This window comes from Patiria miniata, unplaced genomic scaffold (assembly GCF_015706575.1).
Source record: "Patiria miniata isolate m_02_andy unplaced genomic scaffold, ASM1570657v1 HiC_scaffold_3, whole genome shotgun sequence".
Lineage (NCBI taxonomy): Eukaryota > Metazoa > Echinodermata > Asteroidea > Valvatida > Asterinidae > Patiria > Patiria miniata.
The window spans coordinates 5,658,125-5,677,743 of record NW_024037069.1 but is presented as its reverse complement, the minus strand read 5'-3'; the positions used below and the strand labels follow the sequence as shown (position 1 = coordinate 5,677,743).

At 41.4% G+C, this 19,619-nt stretch overlaps 2 protein-coding genes across 4 annotated transcripts in view; one reads left to right on the top strand and one right to left on the bottom strand.

Annotated features, from left to right (window-relative positions):
• LOC119737181 (MAP kinase-activated protein kinase 2-like) overlaps positions 1–5,940 on the bottom strand; it is a 28,615-nt gene extending 22,675 nt beyond the window's left edge. The window contains exon 1 of one of the 3 annotated variants that reach the window (XM_038211356.1): positions 5,788–5,940. In XM_038211356.1, coding sequence (XP_038067284.1) covers positions 5,788–5,807 — 20 coding nt within the window. In that variant the 5' untranslated portion in view covers positions 5,808–5,940. Of the gene's footprint in view, positions 1–5,414 lie in introns of all 3 variants that reach the window. The other 2 variants (XM_038211357.1, XM_038211355.1) reach the window with 2 other exon arrangements.
• Positions 5,941–9,340: 3,400 nt separating this feature from the next.
• On the top strand, positions 9,341–16,356 carry LOC119737219 (RNA-binding protein 15-like). Its single transcript, XM_038211407.1, has 2 exons — positions 9,341–14,818; positions 15,657–16,356. The coding sequence occupies exon 1, from the start codon at positions 9,682–9,684 to the stop codon at positions 12,067–12,069; it is 2,388 nt and encodes a 795-aa protein (XP_038067335.1). The 5' UTR covers positions 9,341–9,681; the 3' UTR covers positions 12,070–14,818; positions 15,657–16,356.
• Positions 16,357–19,619: the final 3,263 nt, after the last annotated feature.

Genomic DNA, 19,619 nt, shown 5'->3' with positions numbered 1-19,619 from the left:
TGTGCATACCACAAGTCTGACGGTTAGTTTTAGTTTCAAGAAACTCTGAGACAGCAAGCAGCATGAGGGGCCGAGGCAAGCATGCTGAGTCATAGCTCGGTCATCCTACCACCCACCAATTTAACGACGACGACGGTGAGTGTAAGTTGTGATCCCTGTCATGACCTAAAGGTGACAGAGCAACTCGAGCCCTTTAAATTTAAAGGGACCGCCCTATGTGGGCAAGATTTTGTTTGTGGTATCTCAGAGCAAATTTGGTTCCTAGCACTTCTACAACATTGGCAAATAGGCGCACTTCTCCATCAGAAAACTCCACACAAAATAACGACAGTATGCATAAAAACTTGAAGCACTTTGTTTACGGTGCTTTGTTCAAGCTCACAGCTAAGATAAAAACTGACTACAAACCCCGAAAATTCCCTGCCACTACTACCCGTACATGCACGAGTGGTCACAGATAAGATCCACAAAAGGATTGCAAAGGACAGAACCCACTGTAGTAACATTCCAGGTAAAGGGTCACCTTAGACCCAAAAATAGCTCAGACAAATTTAAAGGGAATGTACATCATTGGCTTTTGCTGTAATTTTCAGAAAATTAACTATTTGAGGGGTTAGTATAATAGATCAAATATTGTTACACTGACATGTTTGAAGTTTTGTGTTCGAAAATGCTGGAAAAACCAAGAAAAACAAAAACGTTCAAGTAGTCTGGTTCCTTGACTCCACTAAAGATAAAATGGATCAATTTATAGATGCCAGAAAATTGTAAGGTAAGGGAACCAGTCTAGCTGACCTGCACCCGTTCATGAACATGTAACCAATAGCTAACAAAATTTGGACTGAAATAAGTGTAAAGTTGGAGCAGCAGTTGAAAAATAGTTAAAGGTTTTTCCAACGGTGGTCGGCCGACCACCGTTGGAAATGTATACAAAAATACCATTTTCTTGAAAATGACTTCACACCAGGTGCCATAATTTTACAGGATGCTTTAGACTGTCATTTACCAACATCCTAGTAAGGTATTTCGTAAAAACTTGGTACCGGTAGTTTTATTTTTTGATGTTTGAAATGTTGTATATTCCCTTGAAGTACTACAGTCAATTTTGAGCTGTCTGAGTGTCAGGCGCATAGTCATTCACAAACTTACCTTGTAAAATTTAGAACACATAAGCTGACGGAGCACTAATTTTGTGTTCAGACTAACATGATAACTTCCCAAAATATTTCATCCAACTGAAAATTCACTCCCCGTTCCAAGATCCTGACCCGTGCACCTCCTTTAAAAATGCAATACTTTTTTCCCTTTTTTTGTTTGAAGAAATGATCTTTCCTCCTCTGAGTAATAGTGGAAGGGGGTAAGACAGGAAACTATGACACAAGGGAGCCATGCTTACACCATCCCCACGCGACCCTCGTTCATTAAGTTCTATTATTTACAAACACGTGGTGCTTTGGTACCAGGGGCCTTGTTTTAAAACTAATTGTTAGTCACTACCCGGAGTAGTTACTGTTTGAGGGGTAGAAAGTTTGATGATAGCATTTTCCTGGGACCCTGGAAAAAGCTGCCAACAATCGAGGTTCCCTTTTGTATTGAGTAACAGCTGTTCATTTTTGGTATGGTTTGGAACTCAACTCTTTTTTTTCTGAGTTCCTCCTGTGAGCAGTTAATCCACCTAGTCATCTCACTTCACAACCCTTTAAGTTTTGCAAAACCACTTCTGCCCATAGATTTAGCAACCTCACTTCAAATTCCTTTGAGGTAATCGTCTGTGGAGTATGGATAACACTTCCAATCCCTGAACAATTCCTTCCTACAGCTTAAAAGCTCAAGTCAAGGCAGACAGGCAATTTTAGTCACGCTTCACTGCTCTCCACAGTGCTGTTTTTGTGCATGGTGTACATTATGTCTTCATCTAAAACTGACCTGCAGGGTTTTTGAGGGTTTTACATATTGCTCTCAATATTGACTTCCCGCTAGGAGGTTATTTAATACATTATAAAAATAAAAAATATGTGCAGCAACACTTTTATAAACTTCGACCCTAATCCTCCAAAATCCTCCCTAGGCAGTTTTGGAGGATTTTGGAGTATTGCGGCTAAATGGCAAAAAAAATGTCGGTTGATTTTGGAGGATGCATTGTGTCGAGTTTGTAGGCTGTACCCGACATTGTTTATGTTCAGTTATGCATTATTCAAGCCCTACATTAGTCTGGGTATCATCCGCAATGCTTCTGAATGTCATCAGCACTGCCTCAAACCACTAACAGTGATTGTTGGAGCATTTTGAAGGATTGCGGCAATTGTCGCCCCTCCAATGAACAAATTCAAGAAAGAACGGATGATTTTTGAGGATTGATATGATTGAGGAGCCCTGTATCCAATTCTTAGTTTCTTACATGGTAGCAACTGGAGGATTTGCAGTTGTTGAGGGTGGCTCCTAGCCATAAGGGCCTAGGGGGTTAGGGTCAACCCTCCCAGATCCAGACATGTATGGGTAGCTCACATTTTTGGTTACCGAAAAAATTTGAAAATATCTACATGTACATTAACTTCACAAAAACTATACCATTTGTACACTGTATACTGTGCATCGTTCATACAAACTTCTAGCTGAAACTTCTGATCACCCTTTTTTAATTTATAAATTTGGGAAAACTGCAGATTTATGTACATGTAAAATAGGCCAATCAAAAGAGAAAGTGAATCATCCCAGTTATACAAATGTCAATATACTTGATTTTACATGCACATCATTCACTTGATACTCATGCTACATGCATACAAGAAAATACACTAATCATACAAACGTGTTCAGGGAAAAAGGTGGAAAGAATGTTGCATCCTGACGCCACTTTTTCATCATATATCATCTCAATGGAGGTCAGTCATTGTAAAAATGTTGAAAATATATGAATCTGGGACTGAGAAATGTTCCCAAGTCTCCATAGACTTTGTACACAACCAACAAAGTGGCATCTGGAGAAAGAATGTTGCAACCCGACGCCACTTCAGCGGCTGTGTACAAAGTCTATGGAGAATCAAGGAAATTTTCTACGTATTCCGAACAAAATTGGAAATGTTTCTCAGTCCCAGTCTTATCATCATTTTTGCAATGACTGACCTTCATTGAGATGATATGAAGAAAAAAGTGGCGTCAGGTTGCAACATTCTTTCTGCGTCTGGATACAACATTCTTTCCAAAAAGGTAACATTCAGAGATTCCAGACACTGCCAGATGCCACTCCAACATCAAAATCAATGATTGAATGAACATTAGCTCGAGTAACTCCAGCTGACATGCTCATCAGGAATTCACATGTAACGCTGGAGACTAATCTACGTTGTATACATGTATGTGAAATTGTAAGAGACCCTTAAAAAAAACGGCCTCCACAAACATGACAAAATTGTCCTTTTCCCCTCTATTATCCCAACCCAGATTCCATTAAACATACCTCATAGTTTGCCTTAAGTCATTCACGAAGCTAATGATCAACTTGAAACAGAACAAAAGTTACTAAAATATGAAAAATATTGATGATTTCAGTGGCTTCTTCAGAAAAACCGTCCAGTGCCATTGTACTGTCATGGTGTTGTGGTTATTGTGTGCTTGCACTGATCAGCCAATCAGATTATTGCTCGGTTATTCGTGGAATAATCTGATCTGATTGACACATTTAACACAGCCATACATGTATATGACAGTTCAGCGGCACTGGACGTTTTTTCTGAAGAAGCCACTGAAATCATCAATATTTTTTCATACATGTATTTTAGTAACTTTTCTTTTGTTCTGTTTCACGTCGATCATCAGTGAATGACTGAGTGCAAACCAGACTGGGACCTGGGAGTGTTCTGAAACGTGCAAACCCAAATCAAGCCAACTTTACTCACTCTTTAGCCAGCAAATTTCTCCAAAATTTTCATTGGGCAAAGAAAAGGTCCTCAGTATTTCACCAACCAAGTTTGCAGACTCAATTCAATTTTTAAAGGAGTCATTTTTTTCTTCAATATTTTGCCCATGAGAGGAAGTCAAGTGATTTCAAAATGGGGCTAAAGACTAGACTGGTACATGTCCAACCATGGTCCAACTGTTTGAAAAGACTGACCTCTTCATTTAGTGTCATTAGTCTGGTGACAGACTATGGGGAAATGTGTGTTAAATAGAGACTAGTTCCTAACTTGCCACGTGTTTCTTTTGACGCAGTTGATTGATGCAGTACTGAAGGGTTGTTGGACTGGTTGTTTCAGGTGCCAGTCTATTTCTTGTATTGCATGTTTCCAATACCTTATTTTTGTTTTGGGATTTTTATACACGGTATTGAGAGTCCCAAATTTTCGGACTATAAGTGCAAACTATGAGCACGCATGCAACTGGGAAATCACAAAAAAAGAGGAAATTCAAATTGTTTCCAGACTTTGTACAGTGTTTTTCTATTTTCAATGGCGCACATGGGAAGTAAGAAAGAGGAAATCAGCTGATCCGAGGAAAAGTTGCATGCCTGTATGAGGGATGTTTAATTAATGGAATATGGGTTGGGATATTAAATAGAGGGAAAGGACCATTTTGTCATGTCATGTATGTGGATGCCGTTTTTTTTTAGGGTCTCTTACAATCTCACACTTACAAGTTACAACGTAGTTTTGTCTCCAGCGTACATGTAGCATGTCAGCTGGAGCTGCTCAAGCTAAATGAACATGATGAAAATTTGTGTCACTTCTAATTTGTCATGTTTGTGAAGTATAAAAATTACATTCGATACATTTCTCAGTCCTAAAGTCATTTGTTTTTTTTGTTTTTTTCACCATCATTATAATTAATATCATTAGGCCGGTTACTAATACTAATACTAGTACTGTCATGACTGTTGTGAAAAATTGTGGCATCAGGCTACCCCTAGAACTATGGGTAGGCCTATACCATTACGCGTATTACGTGTAATCCTCTCCCCCATAGTTCTAGACATGCTAGAGGTAGCATCAGGCTAGTCCGAGTAACTTGGACCCAACTTATCGCCTTTTTTTAAACATTTGGACATGGTCTGGCGATAAAAAAGGCGATAAGTTGGGTCCAAGTTAGTCCAAGTAACTTGGACCCAACTTATCGCCTTTTTTAACATACCCCAGACCATGTCCAAATGTTAAAAAAGGCGATAAGTTGGGTCCAAGTTACTCGGACTAGGTCCAACATGTCCAAGTTACTCGGACTAGCATCCGGCATGTGAGATTTTGGTAATGTAATCAGGCCTAACGTAACTTATTGTTTATAAACAATAAAAAGGAACAATAAACATACAAATATCAAAACAGAAAACAACACAATAGCAATGTCACATTTGAAAATTATAATACATAATTAAACTCAAGGGCATGCTGAAGAAAACAGTTTCTCCTTCCGAATTAAACACTAACCTCAACCAGGAAAAGGCATCCATTTTCTCTTAGTCTTTGAGATTTGTCAGAGAGCGTTGGAGGAACGGCAGATGAACGAATGCCTATTTTTAGCAGTTGATTTCACCACCACTTTTCCACGAATCACTTCACAGACTGCTCTGGACAATGTTATTTGTATGTGTGCAGTTTTGTTGCACAAATTACAAAACACCGGGGAAAAAAGAGTCCAACATAAAGGACAAGCCAAGGCTCGAAAAACCTGTCGATTTTCACCCTCCGATGACGAGGTTTTAACCCCAAAATTAGAAGATGCAGCACAAAATGGAAGAATTTACAATGGAGAACAGCGGCAAATTTAGCACTACTCTACGTTTAATCACCGGCTGCTTACCAAGATTGGAAAATTACCATAGCATGTCATCATATCCACACACGATTAATTATTCACACGACACGATATCGTCTATATCACATGTATCACGACACGGATGTATTTCGTCTAGTTCCGGTCTCTCGAGTTGTACGCGTTAAACAATGCACACGTGAGCAAACCAGTGAAACGACACAGACTGAGTTGCACCAGACTAGGGCAAAGGACCGAAAGTTAATACTTCCAAAAGAAGTAGTTCTCAATCCTTAACCTTTATGACAGTATTTATATATTGCTCTGTCTCTTTTTAAACACGAGCAAATCTTAAGTTATTTACCTCAATTTATATTCTGAAAATGATTTATTTCCCTAAAAGGCGTAAATTCATGCCCAAGTTTATTGCGGATGAATACACATATTATAACATGCGTTATTGCATGCACGCAAAGTGATGGCTATTTACACGGCTGCCGGGCGATAAACCAAGTCCAATTTTTTTTGCGGCCGGCTACGGCTTTGGCTTTTGTCACTGGTAAAAGGTAAAGGTAAAGGTTCCCATAGCCATTATTGGCCGTAGGTGCAGTGGGACGTTAGAGCTAGGTCCACTGTGTCTTGGGCGCGCGGAATGGCGGTGCCCAGTCCTCTCCTCTCGCCGCCTTGCCTTCCAGTGAACAAATCAGGTACCCATTTTACTGTTGGGTCGTAAGAGAGAGTTTTCCAGTTTTTTGGTCCGAATGGGATTGGAACCGCCAACATTCCACTCTGTAGCTCCACGCTCTAACCGCTCGGGATGTCCTACTAGCGCGGCCATCTAGATCTTTGATCCGAAGCCCTAGTCAAAAGTATTTCGGACTGACATCGCACATTTCACAGCATTGGTATTTCCTGGCCACGCCCCAAATTTGTACTTTAGCGGGAACGAAACTTTTTAAAAAGAATGATGTAGGCCTATGACAAATATAATACTATAGTTTTTGAAAATTGTTCGTTTTGGAACCCCTTAAAGGTAGGGTGCACCTCGCCGGCCAAATCACGCTGATTAATTTGAGACAAATTATGTAGTCCCGGGCCAGGCATGCATTTGAGGGTCGGGTCGAAATTAAGTCTCACGCAGCTTCTTCTATGAAGGGATGTCATTTTATCCGAAACGGTCGCTATCCGATTTTTGCGACGGGCTTGGCCGCGCGATCCGTCAAAAATCAAAATCAAAAATCAACCCTCCGGTCCGGTCCCCCCCCCCAAAAAAAAAACCCACAAAAAATAAAAGAACAGAAAGTGAAAAATGTTAAATCATGCTTTACTTAATTTGATGTACGGTATCTTGAATGATCTCCTGCCAGTTATGAGCATTTGGGGGAGGATTTATCATTGGTGCGACGGTAATTTACGCAGGCGCGGATCCAGAGGGGGGGGGGGGCAACCCAACCCCCCCCCCATCTCTGTCCAAAAAAATTATCATACAAATTCCTAAAAAAAATGTCGACCCCCCCCCCCCCCCGTGACACCCCCAAAAAATTATACTGGTATAATGTCCGCCTGTTCAAAATACGGTACACCATTCTGTATTAATCTAGTGTTAATAATCGTCGAATTTGAACAGCGCCCCCTATTGAAATATCCCCCCCCCCCTTTACGGAGGCCAAGTGTCCGGAGAAAAAAACCTGTGTACATTTTCAGATTTTTTTTGCTGATTACCCCCCCCCCCCCCCCTGCGAAAATTTCTGGATCCGCCCCTGTTACGGGTACTGATAAACGGATCATAATCTGCGCCAAATCCAAATCAGCGGGGGTGCAAGGCTCCAGGGGCGCACCAAATTTAAAAATTTTTCCTTCCAACTATATTTGGGAAAAAAATATGGTTAAGGTGAAGAGTCCATTTGCCTCATGCGGTACGTGTCTTATGATCTATCTGGTCCTGGTTTTGACGTGATGGCGATCTATCATGGCGTTGAACTGAAGGGGCGGCATGAAAATTATGCTGTACAAAAGGTGCACAATCAAATCATGATGTACTAGAGAGTTCATATCGTGTGTACTCAGTTTAAATAACTCATTTTTTTTCTAATTAGGAATCTTATTGAATTTGATGTTACTGATGAAGCTGAGCGACTAATTTGGCGAATATAGCCCAGCATGCACGTAATTCAATTGAGAGGATCATATACTATCCGTGATCTTCAATAAAACGATTTTTTTTTCTCAAGGAATTTTAAAATTGTATGTTTTATTTTGATGCCCTTTCCAGATGCATTTTCTTCCGAACGTTTCAATGCTTAAACTTCAGAAAGTTTACAATAATTATGCAGGGTCCTCCGATACTCTACTGAGTTGAGGAAAATGAAGTGGAAAATGTAGCATAACAGGTGTAAACAAAAAAGTGCAGAACAAACAGGTCTAAAACCAGCTTCATTCCAGTATTGACTCTGTGTAAATTGCTATTTAAAGTTTCGTTTTTCGTTTAATTTGATGCTAATAGATGTGTGCAATGTGCAGTAAACGTTTCTCCCGTATAGTGTTTTCGCCGTTTCGTGTTACCATTTTTACATAATTGTATCGATCAAGATCGTCTCTTAAACTTGGAATGTAAATATTTCAGTGTTTAATTAAATCTTAAACTTATTGTATTTGAATCCAACATTTTTTAAGTGCCTAGGACAAAACGAAAAACGGGCGCACGATAGGGTATATATAGGCCTCTCGCTACAACTTTGACTACAATGCCGCGTTGTATCTCAGAGTGTATTCTTTTAATATTTTAATATTCTAATTTAGCTACAATGAAAGCCAGAGAGGTTATGCTTGTCCAATAATTAAGCGATGCTTACGTATGTCTATCGGTTGGTCTTTGAATTTGGGGCACACGCCGGCTATTAATATTATACCTTGTAGCAATTTTTAAAGATTTTATTTTTTTCGTGAATGTTTTCTTTGTGAAGTGCATGGCCTGATGTCGTTGCTACTGTTGCTTATGTTTTTATGAACCCTGTGGGGAAAAAACACATCATTCGATCCTTTAGCATGGGAATAAACTGCCCTATACATAAAAACAGCCAGCTATTGTAGTTGCATATGGGTCCGGGTCATTAGAGACACACTCTTGGAAAAAATGGTCCGGATAACATTGTTAACTTATTTCTTATGATGGGACTGCGGTTTGGCCGAAGTCAATTGAGCGTGATCGGCTGACTGATAAGGTTTACGTACAAAACCCCGAGCCAACGAGGTTTTGTATAGAAAGCTGCTGGACCACATTTTGCGAGAGTGTGTCCGTAATGTGCAGGCCGGAAATAGGCCCAACTTACCTACACGGGCCAAATCATGATCATGCCTTCCCCAATCAAGTTATTTTGCCAGTAGAGGACTGCAGCATTGTATTTCTGTGAAGTTTGGATGAAATTTGGTCCCAAGTTGAAGTTGCTCTCAAGATACGGAAGCGTATTTTCAAAATCGATGGGCTTTAGTTCAGGACTACTTTTAGGGGGATTGTCTTTGGGTGGAATTTTCTCCCAGAAGTCATCGGATTACCCCAAAAAAATGAACAGAAACGAAAGATGGTGAAATAAGCTTTAATTTGATGGGTGTCTCAAATACCTTGGAGAGTTGTTTTCCCCCAGATCTTAAGAAGTGGCGGTATTTATCATTGCGGTCTATGGCAGTATATTTACTGGTCTGCAATTGTCGCCATACGTACTGCCGTATAAATAGCCCTTCTAAAAAGAGTCGCGGTTGCAGCTTTTCAACATTTGGACCGGTACCCAGGCTCTCCCCAGAGCAAGACTACCTATACACTTCCTGTTGAAATCGGTACCCGACTGATATAATAACAATATGGCGACAAGCGGAGTTTCACGAAGGGACTGAGCTTCGTGCAAACTGTAGTCGAAATCATCGCATTCTATCCAACTGTCCGTGCAAATGAGGCACCAGTCAAACAAGGACACGCCAAAGTGGACAAGAGGAAGCCCGGAGGTGAGGCACTCTATGTCAAGAGACAGAATGAGCCCAGGAAATGATCGCTACGAAGGTAGGGGAGGTAACAAAGCAGGTCGGTCGCGCAGTCTGGAAAAAGAAGAGCGCAGGAGAGACGGCGCTGGCGGGAAGCGCTCAAGCCGCAGCGACCATGAGCGTGATATCGGCAGAGACCCGTATCCCGGCGACCAGCGGTACAGCGGCCAATTCGACAAGCATGACAGGGAGCCCAAATACACAAGTTTGCGTGTCAGTAATTTCCCCTCCCATGTGTCAGATATGGCAATTAAGGATGCCCTTTTCCACGAATTCAAGAAATTTGGTGATGTGAATGTACGGGTGGCATACAATGGGGATGAGAGGTTTGCTTTTGTCAATTATCGCAACTCGGAGCAGGCACGTGATGCTAAACAGGCCAAAGGAGATCGCTTGACGTTGTTTGCCAAGCTATTGCGGATCGATAGTGTGTTCAGACGAAAGAGTATTTCGCCAGACCAAGGCTACTCTGGAAGGCAGGGCCAGGAGCCCATGGGTGGGAGGCGCCAGCAAAACAGAAATATGGGGCGGGATGGTCCCGGAGGCAGGGATAGAGATAATCAGTACGACAGGAGACCTTACGGTGGTGGCGATGCCTACCAGTCTCGTGAGCGTGAGCGCTATGATCGTGAACGTGATTTAGCACTTCTGCCTGAGGATGACCCAAAAGCAACGCGTACTGTTTTTGTAGGGAATTTAGAAGAAGGAATTCAGGATAGTGATTTGAGGCATGCATTTGAACGGTATGGTATTGTTGAAGATGTAGATATCAAATACCCGCCGCGTGGCCAGGGTAATCCATTTGCATTTGTGAGGTTTTTGAATCTTGACATGGCCCATAAGGCCATGGTGTCCATGTCTGGTCAGTACATAGGAAGGAACCAGGCCAAAACAGGTTATGGCAAGCTGTCACCAACAACACGATTGTGGGTGGGGGGTCTTGGGCCATGGGTCTCCCTAGGAGTCTTGGAACATGAATTTGATCGCTTTGGTGCCATCCGTAAGATTGATTACTTCAAAGGGGATGACTACGCTTACATACAGTACGAAACCTTGGAAGCGGCTCAGGCTGCAGCTTCAAATATGAGAGGGTTTCCTCTTGGAGGCCCAAATCGTCGTCTCCGTGTTGATTTTGCAGACCCTGATACAGGCAATAGTAGACCATATTCAGCCCATTCACCTCCTCGAAGACAACCAAGAGATGATGGTGGTGCCGGTGGTTTCAACAACCGTTACAGCCAGGGGCGTGATTATCGCCGTGATTATTCACCGCCCCCTCCATTCCGTGACAGCGGTCGCAGTGATCAATGGCAAGGATCTGATGGTGGTGGTGGATACCGTGCTGATTTTAACCGCCGTGGTGCTAGCTGGCAAGGAGATGATATCCGTGGTGATCCTGAGTGGAGCCGCAGAAACTCGGACGGTGGAGGCAAGCAGTTCAACTCCCGTGGGCCGGACAACCGCCGCAAGCGTCCGGCTTCCCCTGCTGTTGATTTCATGAAAGACCGACCATCTGATACCAGAGGGAGACCTTTTAAGAAGCGCAGGTCCCCTGATAATGGCAGTACTGGTGTGGAACGTCGATATGATGGAAGCTTTGACTCACCAGAGAGGGCCGCGATGGGTAACACAGACACACCTGAGTACCACAGCAGAAAACGCTACACTGATGATAATGAAAGACGGGATGGGGATGGATACCGTAATGAAAGGAGGACGTCTGACCGTGGCTACTCGTCCAAGCAGGATGGAAGGAAAGTTGAAAAGTACGACAGCCTCATTGATCTTGTGAAGTACCTCCCGCAGAGTTGGCAGAGCCACATTGTCCTGAAAAATAGTGCCTTTGCCACCGCCATGTACTTCATCGGCGGAGATTTGTCTGTGGCTGAGAACCTGCTGCCGATCAGTGGTACCAGTGAGGAGTCGCCGCTGAGGATCACCCAGCGTCTGCGCCTGGATCAGCCCAAGCTGGATGAGGTGGGCAAGAGGATTAGTGATGCTGGCTCCGGGGGCCACTGCTTGCTGCTTTCCCTGCCGGGTGCTGCCGAGGAGGGCATCCCTGCAGGCACCCAGTTGAGACCTCTGCGCAACCTGGTGTCCTACCTGCAAACAAAGCAAGCTGCCGGAATCATTAGCTTGCCTGTGCTGTCTGGATCAGTCAAAGATTACGGCATGCTCCATGCTTTCCCGCCCTGTGAGTTCTCTCGGAAACAGCTTTTGCGTTACCTGCCAGGTCTGAGTGCAGAGGCAATGAATGAGGATCATCTTGTTGTGATCATCTTGCGTGGAGCTGCTTAATCGCCCTCCCAAAATCCCCATTCAAGTGAAAATGTTGTTGACAGCTTGTTTGCTTGAGAAAAAAAAGTGTCTGCTGTAGTTTTACTAGCTTGTTTAGTTACGTGTGGTTTTAAAACTATTTTCACATTTAAAAATTCTTTGCATCGTGTATATTTCTGCACAAGACATTGATTTTAGCTTCATGTACATGAATTTATGTCGACAAAATAACTGTTGTAACCTTACTGAAGTTCAGTTACCTGAAATTATATATGCATTGTAAATCAGGTCATTTTTGTAATCTAAAGTTTAAAATGTTTTCAGAAAAGTTCTGTAATCTCTGTAATCACATCCAACAAAAAGAGAACAAAATGAGCTGCAAACTTTCAATTAACTTTTGTTCTTTTCCATGTACATGATTTAAGAAAAACTATTGAAAGAAAGTTGACTACATGATGCAACCTATATGAAGCCAGTGATTTAATAATGTAGTGAACGGTATTTTTGCGTGTTCTCCCATCTTGTAGATTTTAGGATACAGGTATATGTACTGTGAATTTAGAATTAAGGTACTGTAAACGAATTCAATATTTTTCGCATAAAAAATAATTTTTCGATACTGAAATTTGATTGATACATTTGGAAAGTATTTTGGTGAAAAATTTGTTTTGAAAAGCATCGTCATGTCTCAAATTCTCGTAGAACTGTAATGTGTATAAATGAAAACATGTACAAACATGTAGCTGCAAGACACTTTCAAAACAATTGAGCATTCTTTCAGAAATTCAGCATCTGTAGCAACATCCCTCTATTTTCCTTACAAAATTGAGCAAAGTTTTGAGCAATCTTTCTTGAAGTACCAATTGACTGTCCTGAATTCCTGATTCTGTGTAAAGTGCGTTCCATTTTGGGAAAATGCCGGCGGATTTCACTTCATCTCCCCAGTTCAAATCTAAATTCTGTCGTCAGTGGAAATGAAATACAATTTCGGAGCATTTCATCTGCCTACAGTGCATTGAGCCATTGTTCCAGTGTCCAGTTGTGATTCAGAATTTCAGAATCATGCCTCATTGATATCGTGTACATCCAATTCAGCACAAGAAATCTGCTTTCGAGTTCGCTTTCGCTGGAGAAATGCAATCAGATTGGAAAACTCATCATTAAAATGTGCCTTGGAAATGTGTTGGATTTCACCGTTTACAACAGTTACCTCTCCAGGCGTGAGCGTGTATCATCTGCCAAGAAAATGTAATGTGTTTTCACACCTCATCGTGGCTTGTGCTAAATACAATTATTTGATGTGGAAAAAGCCAAGTATTTTCTGGAGTCGTTGAAGGATGGAAATCGAATCTTCAGTGTTTTGTGATGCTGCACTGGACCCTCGTTGAGATAAACCCCACCCTTGCCTCACCGTGCTCATTTGAAGGAAAACGAAAATTAAAATTTCCAGGATGACAAATGGATCTCTCAAGCAGAACACTGCCCTGGATCCACAAGCTTCGGCTTCAGTTTGCCATCCAATGCCTGCCTGATGCATCAAGTTGCGGCCTCTCGCTTCCCCGCTGATTAGCCACCCTCACAAACCTCACCCCCATCAATTTTAATAAACAATATTGATGCGAGCATAATTGCAATCACGGACCATTACCAAATTGCTTATGCCTTAACTATAATGTTATGGGCACATGGTGATTAAAAGCCCCATCAGAGAGCGAACGTCATGCTGTGTTTTGTCATGAGTTGTAACAGCATCTCCATGTGGGCTTGTGTCTACACACACACCACAGCAGGCCTACATGTACACTGTGCCAGATGAGTGACATAAGCTTAATATGCCGGAGAGATGCAACGCCATCATATCAGCGTTAATTTACTAGCCTACCCGTGCGCACTCAGTGAATAAACAACCATGTCGGGCGATAATTGAGCTTGTTCCCATGGCAACCTGGATGCTGAATAACGCGAGGGATGGATTGCCAGGAATGACATCTTGAAGTGGCGGAAAGCCTTCAAAATTGCTAATGCATGGTGTGCGTCGCCGTTTTCATGTGGAACTGATGTTATTAATACAACAAGTGATTAATGGCCAAGAGAACTTTTACTATAGAAAATTACCACTAGGCCATGTCTTTAGTCACAGAATGTGAAATAATTGCCCAAAGTTGACTTTTTGAAGGAAAAAAATTATTTGAAAAATTTATCTGACACATGGGTTTAAGTTTGGAATACTGGAAATTGCTACTTTGGATGCTTGCTCGATGCCACATGAACCATCCTTGTGCATGGATCTTGGAAATGCAGTTTGCATCATTTTGCAAAGGAGCTTCTACTGCATCCCATGACCGCCTGCTCACACTACCTCCCTTCTACCACGCCGCTGTTGTACCACAACACCCCGACCTACACCCCGACCTACACTGATGCACGTCCAAGGACTTTCCACTGTTAACATCCGCTCGAGATTATCACACTTCAGCTGGGGATCATCGCACTTCAACTTGGAAAAAAATGTGCCTCATAGTTTGTGCCGAGATCCAACGCGATCATCACTTCCCACTTGTGGAGTTTCTTCATTGGCCAACAACGGCCTGCCCTGTGTGAACTTTGTGCAGAGACAATCATCAAGCATCGTAGGAATTGTTGATCAGTTCCTATCCACCTCACGAGATTGAGATCGCCAAGTTGCGTCTGTTGCCATGGAAAATAGGGCAGGGGAAAATCACCCCCTGCCTCTCCGATAATACAAAACGGAGGAGTGAAAAAATGTGAGGTAAGGGCGCTTGAGCCATTTTCAACCCATTTTGTGTCTCCGTTAATTTGCCGCCATCTCACACTTTGTAGTCGGAGAGATTTTTGCCGTCATTTTATTTGTGTTTGTGATCTCTGAGATATTTGTATGAAAACAGATTATTAGTGAATGTGACGTGATCATCAACTGAGTGTCCAGTAGTTTGGTAGCAGCAGCAGGAGACACGGAGAGCCGAATTTCGACACAAATATTGTCTTTGAATGTGCCATTTTGTACCACAGTACTTGCATTCGTCAGCATGTTGTGCCTTCATACTGCTTGTACAGCTATATATTTTCTATATTTGCCTCAATATTTTTTATATGGATGACAAAAGATATACACAGTATGTATATATTACTGAAACAAAAATCTTCAGAGTTTATTTTACGGTTACTGAAATAAGCATCTAATGCAATGAATCACAGATGCCTTAAAATTGTACTTGACAGTGCTACATGTACGTAGATATGCAGTTGATGTATTCATTTGAAGCAGTACTTGTCGACCAAAGATTTTATGTGCAATGTGGATGAAGTGAATGACAAATGTGTTCGCTGTGAATTTTCGGTGCAGCGAGAAAAAAAAAAGTGCAATACAAGTACATGTGTACAGTTACTTGACAAATTGTAGCTGATACGAGATATGTTTGCCACCAAGTTTTGGAAGTTTTCCCCCACCGTGATTCTGTGCTTGTGGTTGACCCATGCGGAATGTGCTGAAACCCTGGAGAAAAAAAAAGTAGAAAAGAAAATGTAAAACCCCACAGCCACAGGGTCTGATGTTTGTGTGCGTATTGTGTTTCACTCTGATCTCGTAGGAACCACCCTTTGTTGTCGCCGTTCATCAGACCGTCATCACACCCAGGATCAAATTTGCAGGAGTGTGCTTATAATTGCCCCATTCTACCGATATTGCTCGTTTTGTGTTGAACGCTGGAAACGTGGAAATGCTACCGGGACTACATTGTTCGTGGAGTTTCGCCCTGTACAGCATTTCAGGAGCCACAAAAGAAAGCAATGAACCTGCAAAGTTTTTAGTGTCTCGTGATGAGAGAAAAAAAAAATCAACTTGGTTTTGAAAATTTCATGAAAAATTTCGTGGGATAGAAAGAAAGCTGCAAGTGTGCAATGAGGAAGGAAGTCGCTGTGTGGATGTTCCAGTTTCGGCATTGCCGCGTGTTGCATGGAGTCGGTGTTAAGTGTTCACGTGCCAACCACCAACAGAACTGCCTGCATTGTGCTGATAACATCAAGCAGTTCAGTGGTTCACACCAAGGAGGAAATGCATCCAAAAATATGTTTAGTGTCGATATCATTTCCCGAGACACACCAAATATGTAGTTTAGAAACTTGCATATTATATTGTGTAGTTTACATACATGTGTATTTTCTCGTCACTCAGCCCTAGAAATAGTTGCTTGTTAAATACCATAGATTAAGTTTTGACAATTTATTAACAGTGTTCTGTATGTTTGCAACACACTTTTTGTGTGGTGTACAACAATGTATGTGAAAAACCCAAGTTGAAAAAAAAAACCAGTCCAATTTCAATCATGCATACATACATGTACATGTACGCTCATGAACAGAATTTCAGATGAAAATATTCAAAAAATTGTAGTTTGTGCCACAGTGGTTGAACTGACATGACAGTGCACATGTGTGTTTTAATCTACTTTATGAATGAGTGTTTTAATCAGTATTTGTAGTTATTGTTGTGTGCATTCATTATGTACAGTACACGTTGTAAATGTTTAGGCTTTGCAAGTCCATTTTACAAAACGTGTCATTCATTTTCCCAGTCTGTTGCAATCCATTGTGCAAGAGCACTTTCACAATCTCCTTTCATCTTGCCTGTGTCATCATAGGTCAAGAAATGACTGGGCAAAATACACACGTGCGTATTTACTGAACCATTCCATGCCAGCACAGACTTGCATGGCACTATGGCAATCATTTCCACTGTAAATGGATTTGGCAATTTGACATTAGTGAACCTAATAATATTTTAGCAAACTTGTAATCACGCCATCACAAGGACCATCACAAGTCTATCAAAAGTCATCCAGTTTCAAGTCTAGTCACGAGCTACATGTACATGTACATGTCCATGTATACAAATGAACTTTGACAAGGCACTTCTCTGTCTATATCTACATGTACATGTACATCTGTTGCTTCTTGTGATTTGACTTGTGATATCTACATTACATCTCAGCCTGGTTATTACTTGGGTCAATATTGGTCAAGACCCCCATTGGTTTGTACACAGTATGCCAGGAGGTGAGATACAAACATTTTGACCATTGGTGACCCTTTAAATAGTAGGAGGGTTAACCTTAACGCCCTAGGCCCTTTTGGCTAGGAACCATCCTCCATCCTGCAAAATCCTCAAATCGCCACCATGTAAACATTGGATTCAGCCTCAATCCTCCAAAATCTTCCGTTATTTGTTGAATTTGTTCAGTGGAGGGGTGACCATTGTCTCAATCCTTCAAAATGGTCCCACAATCACTGTTAATGGTTTGATGAACTGCTGAAGTTTAAGTTTGTGAACTTGGTTTTGTCGTAATATGAATAAGTCAGAAGTTGCAATTAATTTCCTCATTTTCTTGGGCCAAAAATAAACGATTGCTTTGCTTTGATAAATTTCACAATTTACTCGGTGGAACAATAGTGCTTTCTTTAAGAATTCATACACATGTGCACTTATGAAGCTTTTTGGTCCTGCAGATAACTTCATCTTTTTTTTTTTTCTTTTTTTTTTTTGGGGGGGGGGGCAAAACCCAAAATCTCTTGCATTCATTACATTTCTTTCTTTTCTTGCATACATGTATGAAATAAATTTTACACCCATTCTTGAGGGGGATTGTTATGGTCAGATTCAGAAGTTGGATATTTCCTAATCACCATATTTGTCCCAACAAAAACAGTGATTTAAGGATTTCATATTTTCCACGTAAGTTCATTTTGAACATTCAAATTGTTGATTTTCAAAAGTCTGGTTCATGCAAGACAGAAGTTGTCCAAAATCAAAGCCATTTTCGTTTTCCGTGTACTGTATTTTTCTGTAATACACTCATTATAGAAAAAAATACTGGCATTTTAAACTTCAGTTCAAAGTCCCGACCAGATTTGTAATGGTAGTAATTATGAGTTCCATTCAGCATCCGAATTCCACAGAACTACCGGCTAAATTTTGACCTGCAGTTCTCTTGTGTAAATAAAACCACTGATAGTGTAATATTGTGCAAACATACACTGGGTGTGAGAGCCCTACTAGATGTGCTCGTTACTTCTCAAGTTGAAACCACACAGAAAAGATTGTGAATGGAACTCATTGGTGTACAGAACTTTGTCAGCAGTGTAAAGGCCAGTTCATACTACCGGTAAATGTGAAAGCAAGCGCAAACGCAGATTTGTTACGCCACATTAACTATTTGCGCTGCAAATTTGCAAAAGTTGAACGCATTTCAACTTTTATGTTTTATGAGCTCAGATTTGCTCCGCAATTTGCATTCATGTGAGGTATGAGCGGGCCACCCTAACCCTGCCAAACGCAGCAACATGCAACCCAAGTTGTCTGAGTGACAAGCCTGCCAAGTGCAGCAAAGATCCACCGGGTCAAAAGTCTCAAGCCAACCTACCTCAGAGCCTGAACGCAGCAGGATACAACTGCACTGATTCCTAGCTCTCATTGTTTCAGAAATGCCTGTAAATGTGCGGTGGTGTCCATGATAGCTGAATGCATCAAAGAGCACTGGTCTTTTTCCATCTGATGCACTTCGCTGCGTCTGGCAGGGTTTTAAGGTGTACGACATACGTTTTTTGACCAACTAGCATAAAAATGCATGTAGGTGTTCACTGTTTTGAGCATCACTTTATAAACCTTGCTAGAATTATTTCACTGGGATCCTGCTGAATCCAACAATATCAAACAGCCAATGCAGCTTGTAACATCCAACAATATTTTGTGTACATTTATGTTATCAAAAATGTGTACATGTACCTCTCTGAGTGACCCCTGTTTGCTACATGTACATGTATCTCCCATGAAGTGCACTGCAGGAGTGCTAATGTTGCTAGCATCGTGACTTTGGGCGTGATTCCTGGCTACATGGCATATTCAGGTTTATGGCTTCTGACTAGCGCCCCCTGAACAAACTAACAAAGACATACAGTACATGTAGACAAAAAGGGGAACCACCAACATAGAGCTGCATAGCTCAGTTAGTAGAGCACTGGAATGACAATCCGGAGGTCCCAAGTTCAAGCCCTGCTCCATTCAATTTCTTTAACTTCAAGATTTGTTTTGCTGTTTGGTCTTGTTGGATTCCTTTTTTTATTTGTGAGATTTATTCTAGTGTCGTTCTGTACCATTCTTCAATTGCTAGTGTATGAAATTTCTAATGTAATGTTTCGTATACCAATATTAGACTTAACCTAATCAGTGCTTTTAGCCTGGGGGTCTTTCGACAACTTGATGTGAAGTGAAATAAGTACCCAAAGCTCAAGGGACACTTACAAATGTTTTTTTGGTTCAATTACACATTACTGTGAATTTTGCCAAAAACTGTTTTCAATTGCTGGATTCTTTTTCTGAATTGGGACATTTGCTTGAAACTATGACATCATGCAGTATTCATGACATAAGACGGGCATTTGTACCATGTAAATACATGTGTAGTTATTAAATAGTTGAGTTCTCTGTGCAGCTGTAAAAACAAAGAGACTGGAGTCTGAGTGGGCGGACCCCCAAACATTGTGCATATCTAGTACAC

What these genes read in the sequence shown, in the direction of transcription:
- LOC119737219 (XM_038211407.1), top strand. Translation starts at nt 9,682, where the DNA reads ATGAGGCACCAGTCAAACAAGGACACGCCAAAGTGGACAAGAGGAAGC.